General features: G+C 34.2%; 1 protein-coding gene across 2 annotated transcripts in view; it reads left to right on the top strand.

The window, feature by feature from the left end:
* The first annotated feature begins 11,646 nt into the window (after window positions 1–11,646).
* The window catches only part of LOC139524881 (protein capicua homolog), a 43,269-nt gene continuing 34,772 nt past the window's right edge, over window positions 11,647–20,143 (top strand). For both annotated transcript variants that reach the window (XM_071320018.1, XM_071320017.1), the window contains exons 1-4: window positions 11,647–12,023; window positions 15,224–15,323; window positions 16,622–16,744; window positions 17,430–19,718. In XM_071320018.1, coding sequence (XP_071176119.1) covers window positions 15,248–15,323; window positions 16,622–16,744; window positions 17,430–19,718 — 2,488 coding nt within the window. In that variant the 5' untranslated portion in view covers window positions 11,647–12,023; window positions 15,224–15,247. The remainder of the gene's footprint in view (window positions 12,024–15,223; window positions 15,324–16,621; window positions 16,745–17,429; window positions 19,719–20,143) is intronic.

Raw genomic sequence — 20,143 nt, 5'->3', positions numbered from 1 at the left:
ACAACCACTGAATTACAGGCTCCTGAGTTGGGACAGGCACATACATACAGAGTGTAGCAGGGTTAAACATGGTAGCGGGATTCCAATTAACCTCCCTCTTACCTTGGACAGTGTTGTAACAGTACAACTCCACCATGGAGTGGAAAATATTCAAAGGACATAAAGGATTCGTCACACTACAGAGGCTTGTATAGGGTATACTGGGATACGGGATATTTGCCATTTTAATTTTAGGGATACGGGATATTTGTCCTAAAAGTAAATGGGATATGGGATATTGATGCATTTATAAGGATATCGAATTTTTAACATGAAAAAAAATAAGTGGAATTTAAAAGTTAAGTACAGACATATTTACATCTCACTTGATAAAATTGCCCCAAAAAGTTTAATATTAAAGGTCATTTTAGTGCTTTGTTGATTTTAATTGAGTTAATGGTCGTTTTATTTAAAAGTCATCCAAACCCAAGCGAAAAGTATTGATCTATTTTCGATATGTATATGCTCATATGTACTGATAATTTTAAAAGTATTTGTCTTGCTTTCCATGTTTCGTTCCATATGGTTAATTTTCCTTTTTTGGATGGTGATGTTCCTTTGGCACTATCTTACAGTGTTTGTATATCACAACACCTCCGCTATGCTCGTGTCTGTTGTAACGATTTGGATTTTAATGAACGAAATCTATGTATTACTGGTAAATAATATTAAGTTAGGGATTTAGTTACCACAAATCACTTAAAATCTTTACTAAATTCTAGATTTGGTTTTGAAGTTTGGTTCTACCTGTAAAAAAAATATTTCAAACGGGATAGCACATCCTCATTTTTACGGAGATGTTGTTTACCGTGCCATTGGATGTTTGATGTGTACTGATTGATAATTTAGTCTCATGCAGATGCATTACTTTTTATTAGTTGTAATTGGCTTTGAACTAGCTGTCAGTAACTGCAAGTACTCTCAGATCTGTACTTAGTGTCTTTTTGTTGATGGGATGTACAAGTACTCGGTCATGTCCACTCTCTGTTTTTGTTAGATGTATTTCTATTTGTATCCATCTGATGAGTTAAGCCTTTTTCAACTGATTTGTATAGTTCGTTTTTATGTTGTACTATTACACCACTGTCCCAGGTTAAGGGGAGGGTTGGGATCCCGCTAACATGTTTAGCCTCGCCACATTCTGTATGTATGTGCCTGTCCAAAGTCAGGAGTCTTTAATTCGGTGGTTGTCGTTTGTTGCTGTGTTACATATTTGTTTTTGTTCATTTTTTTTTATACATAAATTAAGCCGTTAGTTTTCTCGTTTGAATTGTTATACATTTGTCATTTCAGGTCTTTTTATAGCTAACTATGAGGTATGAGCTTTGCTCATTTTTGAAGGTCGTACGGTGACCTATAGTTGTTAATTTCTGTGTCACGTGGTCTCTTGTGAAGAGTTGTCTCATTGGCATTCATACTTATCTTTTTTTTTTATATTATATGCTCATATGCATTGATAATTTTCTTGAAATAATCATAGATTTTTGTTAGATGTATCCATCTTATGAGTTAAGCCTTATTGTTGTCTATGTTTTCATTTGTTTTGATGCTTTATATGATTACAGGATATTTTATAGTGTTTTACCTCCTATTTTTTACGTGGCGAGGATCTTCAGAGGTCTCCACGTTTCACAGATTGTTCTGATGTGCAACGGCTGTTTTGCCAGACAAGCTGGTGCCGAGGGACGTCAGAGCACGTCCCATATCAAAAAGTAGATATTTCGCTGTATAAACTATGTTAATAACGAATAATTACTAAATAATCAATGTAAATTAATATATTTTCTTTCTATTACTGGTGTTGTGAAGAAGGAAATTAAAAAAAAGTAACAAAAATATTGGGATCTATGTAATTCATAAAGGTCAAGATCACAGAGTCAAATGTTGTCTTATTTCTTTGCAAAACAAGGGCTGTGCAAATTTTGCCTGCTGTAAAAATATTGCAACAGTTAAGTGTAATGTAGGTACATTAGCAGAAAGCTTTCTTGTGTTAAATTTTGAGTTATTGAACTTGCATGCTAAATATCCACTTTTTGATATGGACGTACTCTGACGTCCCACAGTCTCAGCTTCTCTGGCAAAACAGCCGTTGGATGTCAGAGCAATCTTGGACAAGAGACAGGGTTGCGTCCTTCTGTTCTTTCCAACATAGGTTAACGTGTAGGATGAAGTTTCTTATCAATGAAAGAAGAATGCTAACAAAATTATATTTTACAGTCATATGCATCACGGTTTGAACAATTAAAAAAAAAGTCTGAAATTAGACCCCTTACACTAAATTTATCGTTTAACATCACATAAAAGAGATTGTTATACAAGGCTCTAAGATCGAACACTTCTTCTTTTGGACATATACATTGTATATTCTTATTTAAAACTAGAAGTATGCACTAAATTTCCTTTAACACAGTTTGTTTTCCCAGAGTCAAAATTGTTGACGTTGTGATGATGAGGAAAAAAATGGGCTTGGGAATGAATTTATAATGATTTTTTTTGGGATATTTCAAAATAGTTTTAGGGATATGGGATATTTGTAAAAAATATTTATTGGGATATTAGGGGTAAACATTATAGGGATACGGGATATTGGGATAAAAACTTAATGGGATATGGGATATTGATACCCCCCTAAACAAGCCTCACTACACCAGGAAATTCCCACACCCGGAGGTGGGTTTCAACTGGCCTCTAAACATTATGTATATACTAGTTCAGCGAAATGGGTACAACGCTTAAAAAAACGGAACAAACTGATGAAGCAAATAAAAAAAACCCACAAAAGACTTACAAAGTATTGAGGTTCCTGACTTGGGACAGAGTCAACCAAAGCGGGATTTTGTGAGATCTCAACATTCCCCTAACACCCGTCTAGCCAATGTGGAATCCGAGTTAACAAACACATAGATATTCGCGCAGTTAATCAAAATGCTTTACCAAGTCAGGAATAGTACAGTTGTTTTCTATTCGTTTGAAGTGTTTGAGCGTTTGATGTTACCATTTGATAAGGGATTTTATGTTTTGAATTTTCCTTGGAGTTTGGTATTTTTAAGGTCTTTCCCCTACATGGGAAAGACCTTATTGTTTTTCTAATGTTTTTTTTAAGGTCTTTCCCCTTCGTGAGGAAAGACCTTATTGTTTTTCTAATGTTTTTTTTTCTTTTTCTTTTTTTTCTTTTTTTTCTTCCAACATTTTTTTGACATGCCCGCCTCTTGTTTCTGTTGAAGTTATTAAGACCAAATATGGACCATCGCTAGACCTCACAAAGATGTATTACCAAATGACCCTGTTAAGTATTTCATCATCCCCTTTATGAGTTATCTCTCTTTTATTGATTTTTTTCAACATGGTCCCCCCTCGTTGGTTTTAAAGATATCATGACCCTGATTGAACAAAATGTAGATCTCATCATGATGTAATACCATGTGAGTCTGAATATGATTCCATCGTCCCCTATGAGAGTTATATTCCCTTGAAACAATTTCTTTCCTTTGCATTTTACTCAAAAAGTATTAGAGATAAAATCGATTTGAAAACGGCAACATGTACAGGAACAGATGGCAATGTTAATGAACATATACAATCATTTTGTTATTAACCGTTATAAGGAGTTATTCCCCTTGAAAAATTGTGAACAATTTTAGAAAAATTGTATTTCGAGAACCGGAAGTCGTAGAAACTTGGGACCTTCACCAATAATCTTTAATTCATGTGACCTTTAATATGCACCCAAGGTCAAAGGTCACAGAGTGCAAAAAAAAATTACGCTGCAAATTCAAGCTTACATATTAGGAAAACGATAAGACTTTGCTGCATACATACAGCGTATAAAATGTTCCTCTCGACGAGCTCTACATTTTATATGATAAGTCCAAAAAAGTCCAACTGTCTGTTCAAAAGTTACAACAGGATGATTCTTAAAAGTATAGTATTTTGTGTATATCTTTTAAAAGGTAGCAGATATCAACCTACTATAAACTGCAAAGATGATCAGTAATTCAAGACCTTCAATTTGAGGTCAATGTCAGGTCATGATGAAATTTCACCTTGACCTTCACATTATACTATGACCTTGACCTTGTGATATTTGAAAGGTCAAGTGGTCCTGAGTTGAATGGTGATAGTCCCATGTCTCTACGACTTCCGGTTCTCAAGTTTTGTATTGCATCATATATTTGATGATTAATTGTGACCTTGGTGAACTTTGAAATTGTCCCAATTCCTTTTCTATAATGTTGTCCTTCAACTGTAGATCATTTATCAATTACCAGATTTGAGATATCTATTGTCATTTTAGAGATAATGCAGTTTGAAATTTTGCGAGCGGCGGCATGTATTTCTGAATCAACAACAGCTTACCACTTAAAATGTTTAAGAAATTGGTTCACATAGTTATATGTTTGACCAAATACCAAAAACATTCCATGGAAAAAAAACGCCAAAAAATTATTTTGAAATTTTCATGTTTTGCATTGACTTTGTAAGTTTCATAAGTTCTATTTATATAGTTGATATTGCATCATTTTTGGCAATTTGTCAAATGGGGTCATCTGATATATCGAATTGAAGGTCTTAATAAACTCTATTTAAGAATGAAAATTTTAAACCCCTTTTTCATCCCAGGGGGAAGGGTGGGGTCATTTAGTGCAAAATTTCAAATTTGTCAGATGGTAAGGTTGTCGCATATCAAATGAAAGAACATAAAGCGTACATTTCAAATATCAAATTGACGTCCCCCAAAAATTGGTTGGATGGGGTCATTGAGTGCACAAAAAAAAATCTTTTACGATTGGGTTGTTGTATATCAAATAAAAGGTCATGGTGTGTACATTTGAAATATCAAATTCCCGACATCAAAAAATTGGTTGGATGGGGTTATTAAGTGCAAAAATCAAACTTTTTAGAACATGGCGTTGTCGCATATCAAATGAAAGCTCATCTACCCTGTGTTACATATATCATAATTCCGATCTCAAAAATGTAGGCGGATGAGGTCATTAAGTGTAAAAAGTGAAAAGTTTCAGAAGGTAACTATGCTTGTCGTATATCAAACGTCTCTTTTACAGGAAAGACCTTTCAATTGTTTTACAAACAATTGAGATACTAGTTTTTTTCTTTTTAAGGTCTTTCCCTTACATGGGAAAGACCTTATTGTTTTTCTAATGTTTTTTTTTCTTTTTCTTTTTTTTCTTTTTTTTCTTCCAACATTTTTTTGACATGCACGCCTCTTGTTTCTGTTGAAGTTGTTAAGACCAAATATGGACCATAGCTAGACCTCACCAAGATGTATTACCAAATGACCCTGTTAAGGATTTCATCATCCCCTTTAGGAGTTATCTCCCTTTTATTGATTTTTTTCAACATGGCCCTCCCTCCTTGGTTTTAAAGATATCATGACCTTAATAGGACATAATGTAGATCTCATCATGATGTATTACCATGTGAGGCTGAATATGATTCCATCATCCCCTATGAGAGTTATATCCCCTTGAAACAGTTTCTTTCCTTTGCATTTTTCTCAAAAAGTATAAGAGATAGAATCGATTTGAAAACAGCAACATGTACAGGAACAGATGCCAATGTTAATGAACATATACAATCATTTTGTTATTCACCCTTATAAGGAGTTATTCCCCTTGAAAAATTTTAAACAATTTTAGAAATTTTTTATTTTCAGAACCGGAAGTCGTAGAGACTTGGGATTTTCACCAATAATCTTTAATTCGTGTGACCTTTAATATGCACCCAAGGTCAAAGGTCACCGAGTGCAAGCAAATATTACGCTGCAATTTCAAGCTTACATATTAGGAAAACGCTAAGACTTTGCTGCATACATACAGCGTATAAAATGTTTCTCTCGACGAGCTCTACATTTTATACAATAAGTCTGATAATATCCGACTGTCTGTTCAAAAGTTTCAACGGGAAGATTCTTAAAAGTATAGTATTTTGTGTATATCTTTTTAAAGGTAACAGATATCAACTTACTATAAACAGCAAAGATGATCAGTTATTCAAGACCTTCAATTTGAGGTCAATGTCAGGTCATGATGAAATTTCACCTTGACCTTCACAGTATACTATGACCTTGACCTTGTGATAGTTGAAAGCTTAAGTGGTCATGAGTTGAATGGTGGTTGTCCCATGTCTCTACGACTTCCGGTTCTTAAGTTTGGTATTGCATCATATATTTGATGATTAATTGTGACCTTGGTGAACTTTTAAATTGTCCCAATTCTTTTTCTATAATGTTGTCCTTCAACTGTAGATCATTTATCATTTAACAGATTTGAGATATCTATTGTCGTTTTAGAGATAATGCATTTTGAAGTTTTGCGAGCGGAGGCATGTATTTCTGAATCAACAAGAGTTTACCACTTAAAATGTTTTAGAAAATGAAGAGGTTAACATAGTTATATGTTTGACCAAATACCAAAAACATTCCATGGAAAAAACAACCAAAAATTCAATTTGAAATTTTCATGTTTTGCATTGACTTTGTAAGTTTCATAACTTCTATTTATATAGTTGATATTGCATCATTATTTACACTTTGTCAAATGGGGTCATCTGATATATCAAATTGAAGGTCTTAATAAACTCTACTTAAAAATGAAAATTTTAAACCACCTTTTCATCCCAGTAGGACGGGTGGGGTCATTTAGTGCAAAAATTCAAATTTCTCAGATGGTAAGGTTGTCGCATATCAAATGAAAGAACATAAAGTGTACATTTCAAATTTCAAATTGACGTCTCCCAAAAATGGGTTGGATGGGGTTATTGAGTGCAAAAAGTAAATTTTCTTTTAAGATAGGGTTGTTGTATATCAAATGAAAGGTCATGATTTGTACATTTGAAATATCAAATTCCCGACCTCCAAAAATTAGTTGGATAGGGTTATTAAGTGCAAAAATGAAACTTTCTACAACATGGCGTTGTCGCATATCAAATGAAAGCTCATATACTCTATGTTACATATATCATACTTCCGATCCCGAAAATGTAGGCGGATGAGGTCATTAAGTGTAAAAAGCGAAAAGTTTCACAAGGTACGCTTGTCGTATATCAAACGAAAGGTCGTACAAAGTACATTACGAAAACATCACTTTTACAGGAAAGACTTTTCAATTGTTTTACAAACAATTGAGATACTAGTTTTTCTTTTTTTTCTTCCAACATTTTTTTGACATGCCCGCCCCTTCTTTCTGTTAAAGTTACCAAGACCAAATATGGACCATTGATAGACCTCATCATGCAGTTTTACCAAATGACCCTGTTAAGGATTTCATCATCCTCTTTAGAAGTTATCTCCCTTTTATTGATTTTTTTCAACACGGCACCCCCTTGTTGTTTTTAAAGATATCATGACATTATTTGGACAATAGGTAGATCTCATCATGATTTATTACCATATGAGGTTGAATAGGATTTCATTGTCCCCTATGAGAGTTATATCCCCTTGAAACAATTTCTTTCTTTTGCATTTTTATCAAAAAGTATAAGAGATAGAATTGATTTGAAAACGGCAACATGTACAGGAACAGATTGCAATGTTAATGAACATATACAATCATTTTGTTATTAGCCCTTATAAGGAGTTATTCCCCTTGAAAAATTGTGTACACTTTTAGAAAAATTGTATTTCCAGAACCGGAAGTTGTAGAGACTTGGGACCTTCACCAATAATCTTTAATTCATGTGACCTTTAATATGCACCCAAGGTCAAAGGTCACAGAGTGCAAAATAAAATTACGCTACAATTTCAAGCTTACATATTAGGAAAACGATAAGACTTTGCTGCATACATACAGCAAATAAAATGTTCCTCTCGACGAGCTCTACATTTTAGATAATAAGCCCAAAAATGTCCGACCGTCTGTTCAAAAGTTACAACGGGATGATTCTTAAAAGTATAGTATTTTGTGTATATCTTTTTAAAGGTAACAGATATCAATCTACTATAAACTGCAAAGATGATCAGTAATTCAAGACCTTCAATTTGAGGTCAATGTCAGGTCATGATGAAATTTCACCTTGACCTTCACATTATACTATGACCTTGACCTTGTGATATTGGAAAGGTTAAGTGGTCCTGAGTTGAATGGTGGTAATCCCATGTCTCTACGACTTCCGGTTCTCAAGTTTGGTATTGCATCATATATTTGATGATTAATTGTGACCTTGGTGAACTTTGAAATTGTCCCAATTCTTTTTCTATAATGTTGTCCTTTAACTGTAGATCATTTACCATTTAACAGATTTGAGATATCTATTGTCGTTTTAGAGATAATGCAGTTTGAAATTTTGCGAGCGGCGGCATGTATTTCTGAATCAACAACAGCTTACCACTTAAAATGTTTAAGAAATTAAAGAGGTTAACATAGTTATATGTTTGACCAAATACCAAAAACATTCCATGGAAAAAAACACCAAAAAATCATTTTGAAATTTTCATGTTTTGCATTGACTTTGTAAATTTCATAACTTCTATTTATATCGTTGATATTGCATCATTTTTTGCACTTTATCAAATGGGGTCATCTGATATATCAAATTCAAGGTCTCAATAACCTCTACTTAAAAACGAAAATTTTAAGCCTCTTTTTCATCCCAGGCGGAAGGGTGGGGTCATTTAGTGCAAAAATTAAAATTTCTCAGATGGTAAGGTTGTCGCATATCAAATGAAAGAACATAAAGCGTACGTTTCAAATTTCAAATTGACGTCCCCCAAAAATGGGTAAGATGGGGTCATTGAGTGCAAAAAATAAATTTTCTTTTACTATAGGGTTGTTGTATATCAAATGAAAGGTCATGATGTGTACATTTGAAATATAAAATTCCCAACCTCCAAAAATCGGTTGGATGGGGTCATTAAGTGCAAAAATCAAACTTTTTAGAACATGGCGTTGTCGCATATCAAATGAAAGCTCATCTAGCCTGTGTTACATATATCATACTTCCGATCTCAAAAATGTAGGCGGATGAGGTCATTAAGTGTAAAAAGCGAAAAGTTTTAGAAGGTATGCTTGTCGTATATCAAACGAAAGGTCGTACAAAGAACATTACGAACACATCATTTTTACAGGAAAGACCTTTCAATTGTTTTACAAACAATTGAGATACTAGTTCTTATTTCATTCTTTTCAAAACTGTAGTCGATATTAGAAAACCGTCTAAACAAAACGACAACGGTCAAATGAAAATTCAATTCAATTTATTCAATTAAGTATCATATATTTACGTCTCACCATATGTATAAAATTACACAATACATTTATACAAGATGCATTTAGTATACATAAGCAGGGACTTTCTATACTAGTATTGAAAGTCTCTGACATATGCCAGTCTGTACAAATCTATGAGAGACGATAACAATTAAAACAACATGTATGAAGATGAAGAAGAAAACGAAGGATGTTTATTTCCATTAAAAGGGCTCACAAGGAGCATAGTTACAATATAAGACATATAAATAAGACAATAACAAAAAATAAACATCAATAGTCTAGTATACATACAGTTTGAACGTTAATAGATCATATTAAACAGTTACACAAATGGTAAAATTATACAACATAATTATTCAATTATTACTTTTTACGATATAAAACTTCTCGGCGTCTTTTCAGAATAAAAATACTGGTTTTGGCACATAATCTTATAATATCTTAATTCGAAAATAAATGCCATTTTCTGACAATTTGTAAAACTATTAAAATGTTCATCAATTTTAAGAGATTCAGTTAAAAGAATTTGTCTAAGATCATTATAAACAGGACAATATAACATGATATTTATCTTCAACAGTATACTATGTGGTATGGGCATTGCTCATTGTTGAAGGCCGTACGGTGACCTATAGTTGTTAATGTATTTGTCATTTTGGTCTCTTGTGGACAGTTGTCTCATTGGCAATCATACCCCATCTTCTTTTTTATACGTAATAATAAAACATATAGATTGTGTAATATTATTAAGTCTTCAAGTTGTTTTTAGGCAACAAACATTTTCTTATCTGGGGGGGGGGGGGATTTTTTTTATGCTGTCACCTGCTTGAATTTTTTTTTTTTTTGCACTGCTGAATTTGAGAATGGCGAAACTAACAACACAGACGAGACAGTGAAATAGCAGATTATAAACATCTGTCCAGTATACAGATTAAGCTAAGATTTCTATTTATAGATCTTTATACCTTATCACTTTTTGTATGTTCCTATAATAGTGTTTGATCCAGAAATATTTATAAGAATTCCAAATCTCCCGCATATATATGTTACTACTGTAAGACCATAATTAAAACTGCAACTATTATAAACATGAAATGGTCATTTTATAATAGGAATAGATATGGTACGTATCATAAGCAGTCTTTTAAAATAGCCCTGATTGTGTATGACACAGACTTGTATACTGGTAGTTTTTTTCTGTTTGTATCATTCTTTATACCACTTTTTTCAATGGAATGTCAATTATCATAGTTGGAAACAGTGGATTTTATAAGTTGGAGCTATACTCACTATTAAATTTTGCCATTACATATGGCAATGGTGGCCACTTCAATTGCAGTATTAAAATTTAAGGATACCTGTATGACGGACTCCGAGAATATCATAATGTAGAAAGTGGGCTAAACAAACCAACTGAGACATTATAGGGAAAAAAAATTTGCTTTCCTTCTCATAAGAAAAAAAAATATTTTGTCGGAGGAAGGTTCTGATAAGATAATGGTTGTTGCCTTACTGAATAAATAGTTGTGTTATATTATCTTCAATTCAAACAAATACGACAATTCAAACGAAAAAACTATAACGTCTATAACGGCCTTATTTAAAAAATGAACGAAAAACAAATATGTAACACATAAACAAACGACAACTAGCCACTGAATTACAGGCTCCTGACTTGGGACAGGCACATACATAAATAATATGGCGGGGTTAAACATGTTAGCGGGATCTCAACCCTCCCCCTAGCAAATGCTAACCTGGGACAGTGGTATTATAACAGTACAACATAAGAACGAACTATAAAAATCAGTTGACAAAGGCTTAACTCATCAGATAGACAGTAAACTACTTTCTTTTCATTAAAATTTTGTACAAGTTTTTTTTTTTTAAATAATGGATAAATGTATTTTGTGTACTGTAGTGAACATAAGAATATGGATATTGCGTAATCGTACAAAAATAATACACACATATTGTGGTTCAAGACAACAATGGATCGGAGGCCCATAAACTTGTATGTTGGATTAAATTAGGTTTGTACGGAAACTTTTCATTAGTTCATTGATGAAAATAGGCGGGGCTTTTGTGCATTTTCTGGGTATGACGTATAATCTATGATTGAAAACAAATGCTGCAAATTACTAAATGCAATGATATTTTAATTATCGGAAAAAATATTTTAGTATGTCAAAGGTTCGAATGCATTTTGATACAATGATTTTTGTGTTTTTTACAACATGTTTTTGAAGTATCAAACGTTGGGAGAATTAATCAATTGACAAAATCTTTAGATGTTCTTTGTCCAATCATCTTGGAGGGTTTAGTCGACGTCATTGATGATGAACCTTTGCCCAATCGATGAGCTTGTATCTTAGGTCACGTTCTCATTCACCATTTATAGAAGTGTGCAGAATGAACCATAATAATGTAAAGAAACTGTATTATTTAGATACACAAAAAAAGATTACACAGACAAATGAAAAATAAATATAAGACAGAAAGCAATGAGTTAAATTTAGTAGAATATATCTTTTCCTTATCACGTAAATTCTTCACATTAATAAAATTTAGGTCAATCTCGTAAAAATATGTGCCCTTAACTATGTACACAGAGTCGTAAGCTGCGTACAACACAGTGTTGTCAGCTAGAATTTTACTACACACCATGAACGATCAAGACTACGCCACATACTTTTGTCGCCATCCAGCAGTTTTACGCAAACTTTCTGGAATGTGATATCCGTATAGTAAAGCAAGGTAAAGCTTACTCAATTATTCATCTGAAATTATCATTTATGTGTCCATCGTTTTCCAAATTTCAGTGAAATTCTTTGACTTCTTGTGACATTTCTCCCTATCGACACGACTCGACGCAGGTTACTCAAGACCTTACGGAATGTGGTCGAGGAAGTTGGTTTTATTCACTCTTTATTTTATGTGTAAATGTTAAAAACGAGAAATACTAAATCTGATTAAGAAAATAAAGAATGATTTTACTATTAATATTGCTTGTATCTTCTCACCAACAATGAATAATATGGAGTATCATGGTCATGAAAGTAGGTCACAGCTCTTAGAATGAAAAAATAAGCATCCTTACTCTTTGCTTGAAAATAGTAAGCATGTTTTGTTGTTCATGTGTTAACATACAAGTTATCAAAGCATAAAAGTAAATCTGACATATTTTGAATACACAAATTCTCCCCTTATTTTTCATTATCTGCAAAAGCAAAAATATTCTGATGACCTGCAGATGCTGTAAAGCATTTGGTTTCACTGTTCAGTAAAGTTTATGTCACTGCATCAGCCCTAAATTTCTCTGTAGAGTAATTCGGTGTACTCAGTCAGATTGAAAAAAACCAAACTTACTAGTCTATACACCTTATCGCTAATCCCGGCTGACCCGGCCGCTTGAACTTTTGACGCGTACAACAATCACTTTTCCATTGTGGCGTCAGATATTTTGTTTTATGACGTCAAAATTTATGGGGAACCTGTGCGATATCCAGTAATGGCGGACAAATAGCAATAAGGTGTATTGTGAACTCGTATTGAGACCCACAAAATTTCACTTTGGGCGTTTTTCCATTCTATTTAAATTCACGTGCTCGACCATTGGTACATGTATCTTTGTAAATCTAGGAACAAGTTTTGGCCTACAATATATTGATCACAACTTTTACAGCACCTGCACTTGATGACACAGCATCAGCGTGATGGTATATTTTTCGTTGCTGATAATTAACAAAAGAAGAAAAATAAATATTTACTCTGGACAGTGATCCAAACCTAACAATTTCAAAAACTAATCTGTTAACAATGAGTCTAGCTGGTTCTAGTATTCATGTACCTTAAAATCTCAAAAACAATGTATTAGCTTTGGTAAGGAAATCTTTTTATCTTTTATATATGCGCCTGAAAGACCGATAAGTCGAAAAGATTTCTTGGCTTCTATGGAATGGAATGGAATGAATTGATATTTGGTCTTCAGTTTGATAGCTATGAGTTGTAGCCTGTAAGAAATTATTATGTATCTGCAGTGCAGCCGTTTCCTGGTTGCCAATAGTTTGAAATTTTTCCACATTCATTGTTCAAAGTAAATTTTCATCAAACTTTTCTCAACTTCAGTAAATGGGAATGATGAGTTATGCTGCTGTATACATGATTCTCAATGACCGGGTATTGGTATTGTATTATTTGATATTGTAATAACACAGGCACTTGTCTCAGAAAAAAATATATGGTTGTATATAGGAAATTTTTTTCTGAGACAAGTGCCTTTGTGTAATAAGTTACATCAGGAAATTTTTTCTCCATGCATAATTTGAAGAAAGGTACTTTTGAAGGAGAAACAAATACTAGATTCAAGTACTTTCATGGTTTGCATGCCTCTTGGAAATTGCTTTCTATTTCTGATTTTTTTTCTATCACCCAGACACTTTTCTATGATATACAGGGCTCTAATATTTTTAAATACAAATTTTATTAATCTATCAACAAACAGTTAGATTTGAGAATGCCAACAGTTGGTATCAGCTAATTGCTGTGGACTGACAGTTATTAAGCAAGTTCATTGATGGTTATCAAACAGACAATATTCTAATGTGATCTTCCAGTTTTACATAAGAAACCATCTTCTCCAAACCAAAAAAGGCAATTTCTCAGAATATTTCATACAAATTTTCAAAACGCATGAATTGGGGAGAGGGGGGTACAGATTAGAATGATTAGGGTCTGACTTGAAATTAGTCCATACAAATATTTTTATTTGGGCTATATGAGCAGTTGACTGAAGAACTAGAACTTAAAATGTGAAATTGTCAAGAGTAACTGTTATCCTTCAAGGGTGAATTGACTTCATCTCCCGAAATTTGATGAAAGCTATATTTATCCAAACCATAGACCATCTATTGTCTGGATCTTTCTTTTAGTTTATAACATGTATATACATTCATTTAATTATGATGAGTTAGAACTCAAGTTCTGTTTCTTCCCGGTTGACTGACTTTTAACAAAATAACAACCCTTAGACTTGAATGATGTACATGTTTTTGGTGACACTTATTTTTTGACTTATGCCTGCCAATTAGGATCTGATATTCCTATTATCATGACTTTACACAAGTGGAAAACTGAAATAAATCAAAATCATTGGAAATATGTAAATATTTATTTTCACTTAAATAGGAAAACATAAAAAAAATTAAAATACATGTACATAGAAAATTAAATCATGCAAATTGGGGCTAGAAATGGTGAAGAATATAATCAATATTAGCTATAATAAGTTGGTTTACAATATAAATGACTCTCAGATTGAGTTTGATCTACCTTTTGGTTGAAGAGCTAAAGAGAGGGCAGTCGTCTCAAAAATCATGAACATCATGTTTTGTTTTGAAATAAATTAAATCTTCAGATGTATACACATCTTTTTGGAACTTTTGGTCCTCGGCAATCTTCAACTTTGTAGTTGTTATTGCTTTCAAACTTTTAACATCTGAGCATAGTTTTGTGTGTACGTAGCGTGTGTCTGGCGTATACAAATATTTTTTAACCTGTTACCTTTTGATGGCTATTATTCGTTTGTTTCTCTGTCCTATATTTTCTCCCATTTATCTGTTTATTTATTGTAACCCTGTCATGTTATGTTGTCATTTTAATGTTATAATTAACACTGCGATTAAAGCCGGAGGTTTGGCATGCCACAAAACCAGGTTCAACCCACCATTTTATAAAATGCCCTGTACCAAGTCAGGAAAAGGGCCATTGTTACATTATAGTTTGTTTCTGTGTGTGTTACATTTCGGTGTTGTGTCTCTGATGTGTCAGAGTTCTCTTATATTTGATATGTTTTCCTCAGTTTTAGTTTGTAACCTGGATTTGTTTTTTCTCTAAGGATTTATGAATTTTGAACAGCGGTATACTACTGTTGCCTTTATACATCAACTCTTTTCTAGGTCAGAATTTGAGGTGTCTATACTATGAGCAGAAGAGAGACTAGGACAAAACGTGGACGATCGGGCAGCCCTCAAACAGGATTCAGGTCTGCCAGTACAGGTTTGTTTAACTACTATAAATCACCATTCTTTCAGACGGGAAAGGGGGGGGCACAGGGGGTAAATGATTAGACAGCCCTCAAACAGGTTTCAGGTCTGCCAGTACAGGTTTGTGTAATATACTATTATTAATCGCCATTCTTTTAAGGGGGAGGGGCACAGGTGGTAAATGATAAGACAGCCCTCAAACAGATTAATCGAGGCACACAGGTTTAAGTAAGATTTCAAAGAAGAAGGAAGTTTATTATGTTTAATTAAGAAAATTATTATTGTAGATTCATATGTCTTTGATAGAATTTCATTAAAAACTTTTTACAACATGTAAAATTGAGAATGGAAATGGGGAATGTGTCAAAGAGACAACAACCCGACCTTAGAGCAGACAACAGCAGAAGGTCACCAACAGGTCTTCAATGCAGCGAGAAATTCCTGCACCCGGAGGCGTCCTTCAGCTGGCCCCTAAACAAATATTTATACTAGTTCAGTGATAATGAACGCCATACTAAACTCCAAATTGTACACAAGAAACTAAAAGTTAAAATAATACAAGACTAACAAAGGCCAGAGGCTCCTGACTTGGGACAGGCCCAAAAATGGGGCGGGGTTAAACATGTTTATGAGATCTCAACCCTCCCCCTATACCTCTAGCCAATGCAGAAAAGTAAATGCATAACAATATGCACATGTACGTATATAACATTGTATAACATTTGGTTATTGACATATAAACATGAGAATGATTATTTAATATATATATAAACCTTTGGAAGTGCAGTGGTAACTGAATGTAATGAGACATGATTCCTATTTGATTAAAACTTTCTTTCAGTAACTGGAATTATCTGTAGTTATAAACGATTTAATAAAAATGTCAGATGTTTGGGTAAATTGGTAGAAACAAACGAAATAAGATGTTTGGGTAAACTGGTAAACACAAACAAAATCAGATGTTTTGTAAACTGGTGAACACAAATGAAATCAAGTGTTTTGGTAAACTGGTCACTTCAAACATATCGGGGGTCTGGTCAAGTTGATAGAATAAATTGAAAGCTTCTTGAAAACTTATGATAAATATGAGGAAATTTTTTTATATGACTTTGGTAAGGTTTTCAAATTGGTCTTAAGGCTCCAAAATAAACAGTAACCTATGCTGTGTCAAACACTTAATCACAATCCAAATTCTGTATCTAACATGATTGTTGTGTCAATATTTGCACCAACTGTTCATTGTTCCATCTATGCAGTCTTCAAGCTGCTTCCTTCAGAGCATTTTAATTAGTTATACTGTTTGTTTTTTAGGACGAGGAAAGAAGAGAGCTGGACAGAATCAGGAAGATCCAGCTGAGAAAATAGATGACGAAGTAAAAGATACCAGGTCGGAGCAGGGAACCAGTGCTGCTGTGGGTAGTGAGGCCCCTAAAGGTAAATTGACAGATAACATCGAAGGAAGAAGACTTTCTTATCTGTTTGGTCTTTAGATAGATCTGTATCACATGACCTAGCTTTCTTGTAACCACTGAAGAGGTCTTCGTTAGAGTAATTTTAATTCCAAACGAATGAGGATGCTCTCAATATTTTCATCAATACAAAATCCTTGAACACTGTTTTCAAACAAAAATCTTCAAGAATAAAGTGTGTGTAAGTCATAAACATTTATGTAAAATGATTATTTGTAAGATAAGGGCCACTAGCAGTTATAAATTTGTTCAATCAATCTTTTCAAACTTTATTTACTACATTGTTGTAACATGGAATGAAGAAATCTAATCCAACCATAAAAAACCTAAAGACATCTTGAGGTAAAATGCAGGAAGTTAGATAATTCAGGGTTCACCAATCAATTTCTCAATGGAAATAACATAAAAAACTGCATAAATTCTGTATTTTTCAAAATGTGATGTCATCAGATATGAATGATTATATTTTTCAAATATTTTCATTGTCCCTAGATGCATTTTTAAACATTGGCCAAAGCTGGACCTTAATACCCTACTCCTATGTCTAGAAAAGTTAATATTTCTATTCATTGGTTATAACTTGTCTAGTTGAAGGGTTACTAAAATTAATACAGGTTATCTCGAAATAATCGCATTTATCGTTATTTCAGGGAAAACTGGAAAAAGTGTAAAACCAGTTGAGGAAGGTAAAACTAAAGAGTCGGAGGGTTCATTTCAGCAGCCATTACCACCACCACTATCACTGCCTCCTCCAAGTCCTAAATCAGAGGTCTTACCAACAATGCAACGGAAAAGCTCAGATGGTTCAAATCATCCAAGTGAAACTGGTATGAAAACTCCAACAGAAGAGAAATTAATTGCTATTCCTCCTAAGAAAAGAAAGAGCAATGATATGGAAAAAGAAACAGTACTGCCCTCCAAACGACCTCTAATTGACTTCAGTGAATGGATAAATCAGAGAGTGCTAGCTCGACGTGATGGAGTTTATCAGCCAGGTGTTATTAGAGATATCAAAAACAATCGTCATATAGGAATATTATTTGACAGTGATAAGAACATAGTGTATTATAATGATGTTGCTGACCAGAGGAACTTCTATGACATCATCAGTGATCATAGTCCAATGGCTATTATGTTAGGTGTAGGTTCACGTGTCTGTGTGCGAACTCATCCTGAGGAGAAGGTATATCATGAAGGTCAGATGGTGGCTAAACGTACCCATCAAATAGGTTACAGAGTTAGAACGAGAGATAATAAATATGATGATTGGGTGTCCAGGGCAAGTCTCAGGCTTCTACAGCCACCATGGTATGAAGATTTAGAAGAAGGAATTCCAGAGCAGGAGACCCCTCCTCCACCACAGTTTATATCAACGCCCATTTCTGTACAAGTTCCAGTACAACCCCAGGCTTTGCCTCCACACATGACACATCATTCTGAAATATCTCCGTCCAGTGTACAACGATTTGAACGTTCTCCATCATTGCCTCAAAGTACAAGTAATGAAAGAGGTGATTCATCAGAAGATGAAATGAAAAGTGAAGATTTCTTTGATTCCTCAGGTCTTAGTACACCAAGGTCTGGAAGTGCAACACCTGGATCAGGGTCAAGGTCACAAGGAAATAGACAGCCACCAAAGAAGCGAGAATCTGCAAGAAGTCGAAGTGCACAGTCTGGCGAGAGTAGTCGATCCAGTACACCTAGGTCACCCTCTACATCACAGAAATATAAAAAAGGCGATGTAGTTTCTACTCCTAATGGAATTAGAAAAAAATTCAATGGTAAACAGTGGAGAAGACTTTGTTCTAAGGAAGGATGCACGAAAGAATCTCAAAGGCGTGGTTATTGTTCTAGACACTTATCAATGAAAGGACAAAAGAATGGGCGGGGTTATCCCAGTAAAGGAGATGATGGACAGATTGACTGGGAGACCCAATCTAATAGGGATAGTGAATACGACACGTCAGCCACGCCAGTACGCTGTGATGAAGCTGAGGCAGCAAATATGTTATTATCTCTGGGAAATTCTCGATCCACCACGCCTGCCTACTCACCAACACCTATGCAGAATCCTCTATCACCATTAACAGGAAGTGGACCATCGCCTTCAACAGGAGGAAGGAATTCTGTATCGTTCACTCCTATATCTCCACTTCCCAGGTCACATGCACAAGTTTATATGAATTCTCCAACCAGAAGTTGGAGCTCAAAATCTGGGAGTTCTTCATCAGAGCATGTATCCCCTATTACACCAAGGTTTCCTTCAGGGTCTAATGCCTTAGGAATGATGCAGCCTCATTCATTAGAACATTTATATAAAAGTACTAATCTTTCTAAGCAGGATTCATTACGAAGTGAAGATTCTGGTATTGACATTCACACCCCCACTGGTCCAGGTTCTCAGAGAAGTCTGCCTTTTAGTGCTTACCCAAGTCCATTACAACAACAGAGAATGGGAAGTTTATCTAACATGCCAATGCAAGAAATACAAAATAGGATCAAATCAACTCAGAGTCACTCGCTCAGTTCAATGCCTTCTCCTAAGTCTGTCCAGGAGAGACAAGCAGAGAAAACATATCATCAGTTACGCAATGTGCCATTCGCTATAAATAACAATCAGGTACCAAGGGAGGTAAATGTTACCTCAAACAATCATCACATGACAAACGTTGCTATAACAACAATGGCAACTCTTAAAAGTTTAATTAGTGCTAGTCCAATGAGGACACAATCTTCGATCAGCCCAGACCCTAAAACAGTTTATGTAAACAATCACAGCCATGCTGGAAAGCCACAGAAGGTGTCCATTATACAGCAACAGTTACAACAGATTACGCCAATGTCATCAATGATATCGGCACCTGTCACCTCATTACTACCTGTCATGCCTGTCACCGATGGTCCACAGAAAGTACAACAAATAACAGACATTTCTACAGGTAAGTCTTTAGTCTTAATGGTCCTCAGAATGATATCATAGTTTTCAAAAAGACTACATGGAAGCTTAGTTAAGCCTAGTCCAAATAATTAGGACATCTTGAAAGGCTAGCCTATTATATATTTTTTTAACAACTTACGTCGCAGGAAGGTGTCAAAGCAAATAATTAAAATAGCCTTCCAAGATGTCATAATTTTTTGGACTAGTTTAAGCCTACATGTATTTCAATAGGTATTTTGTTGAATATTTCAATTGATGGTTTATTTTTACCAATGAAATCCAGGAACATTGGTATCCCATGAATAAGGAAAAATACATAGTAGTTTAACAGGTATGAACTAGATATAAAAGTGAGTAACTGGTCTATACAATCTTCAGACAGAAAAACAGGTACAAACTACAATGTAGTTATACATGTACACGTAA

The sequence above is a fragment of the Mytilus edulis genome, chromosome 5, assembly GCF_963676685.1.
Source record: "Mytilus edulis chromosome 5, xbMytEdul2.2, whole genome shotgun sequence".
In the NCBI taxonomy this organism is placed as follows: domain Eukaryota; kingdom Metazoa; phylum Mollusca; class Bivalvia; order Mytilida; family Mytilidae; genus Mytilus; species Mytilus edulis.
The sequence above is the reverse complement of the archived record's forward strand: the minus strand, read 5'-3'. Positions and strand labels throughout refer to the sequence as shown.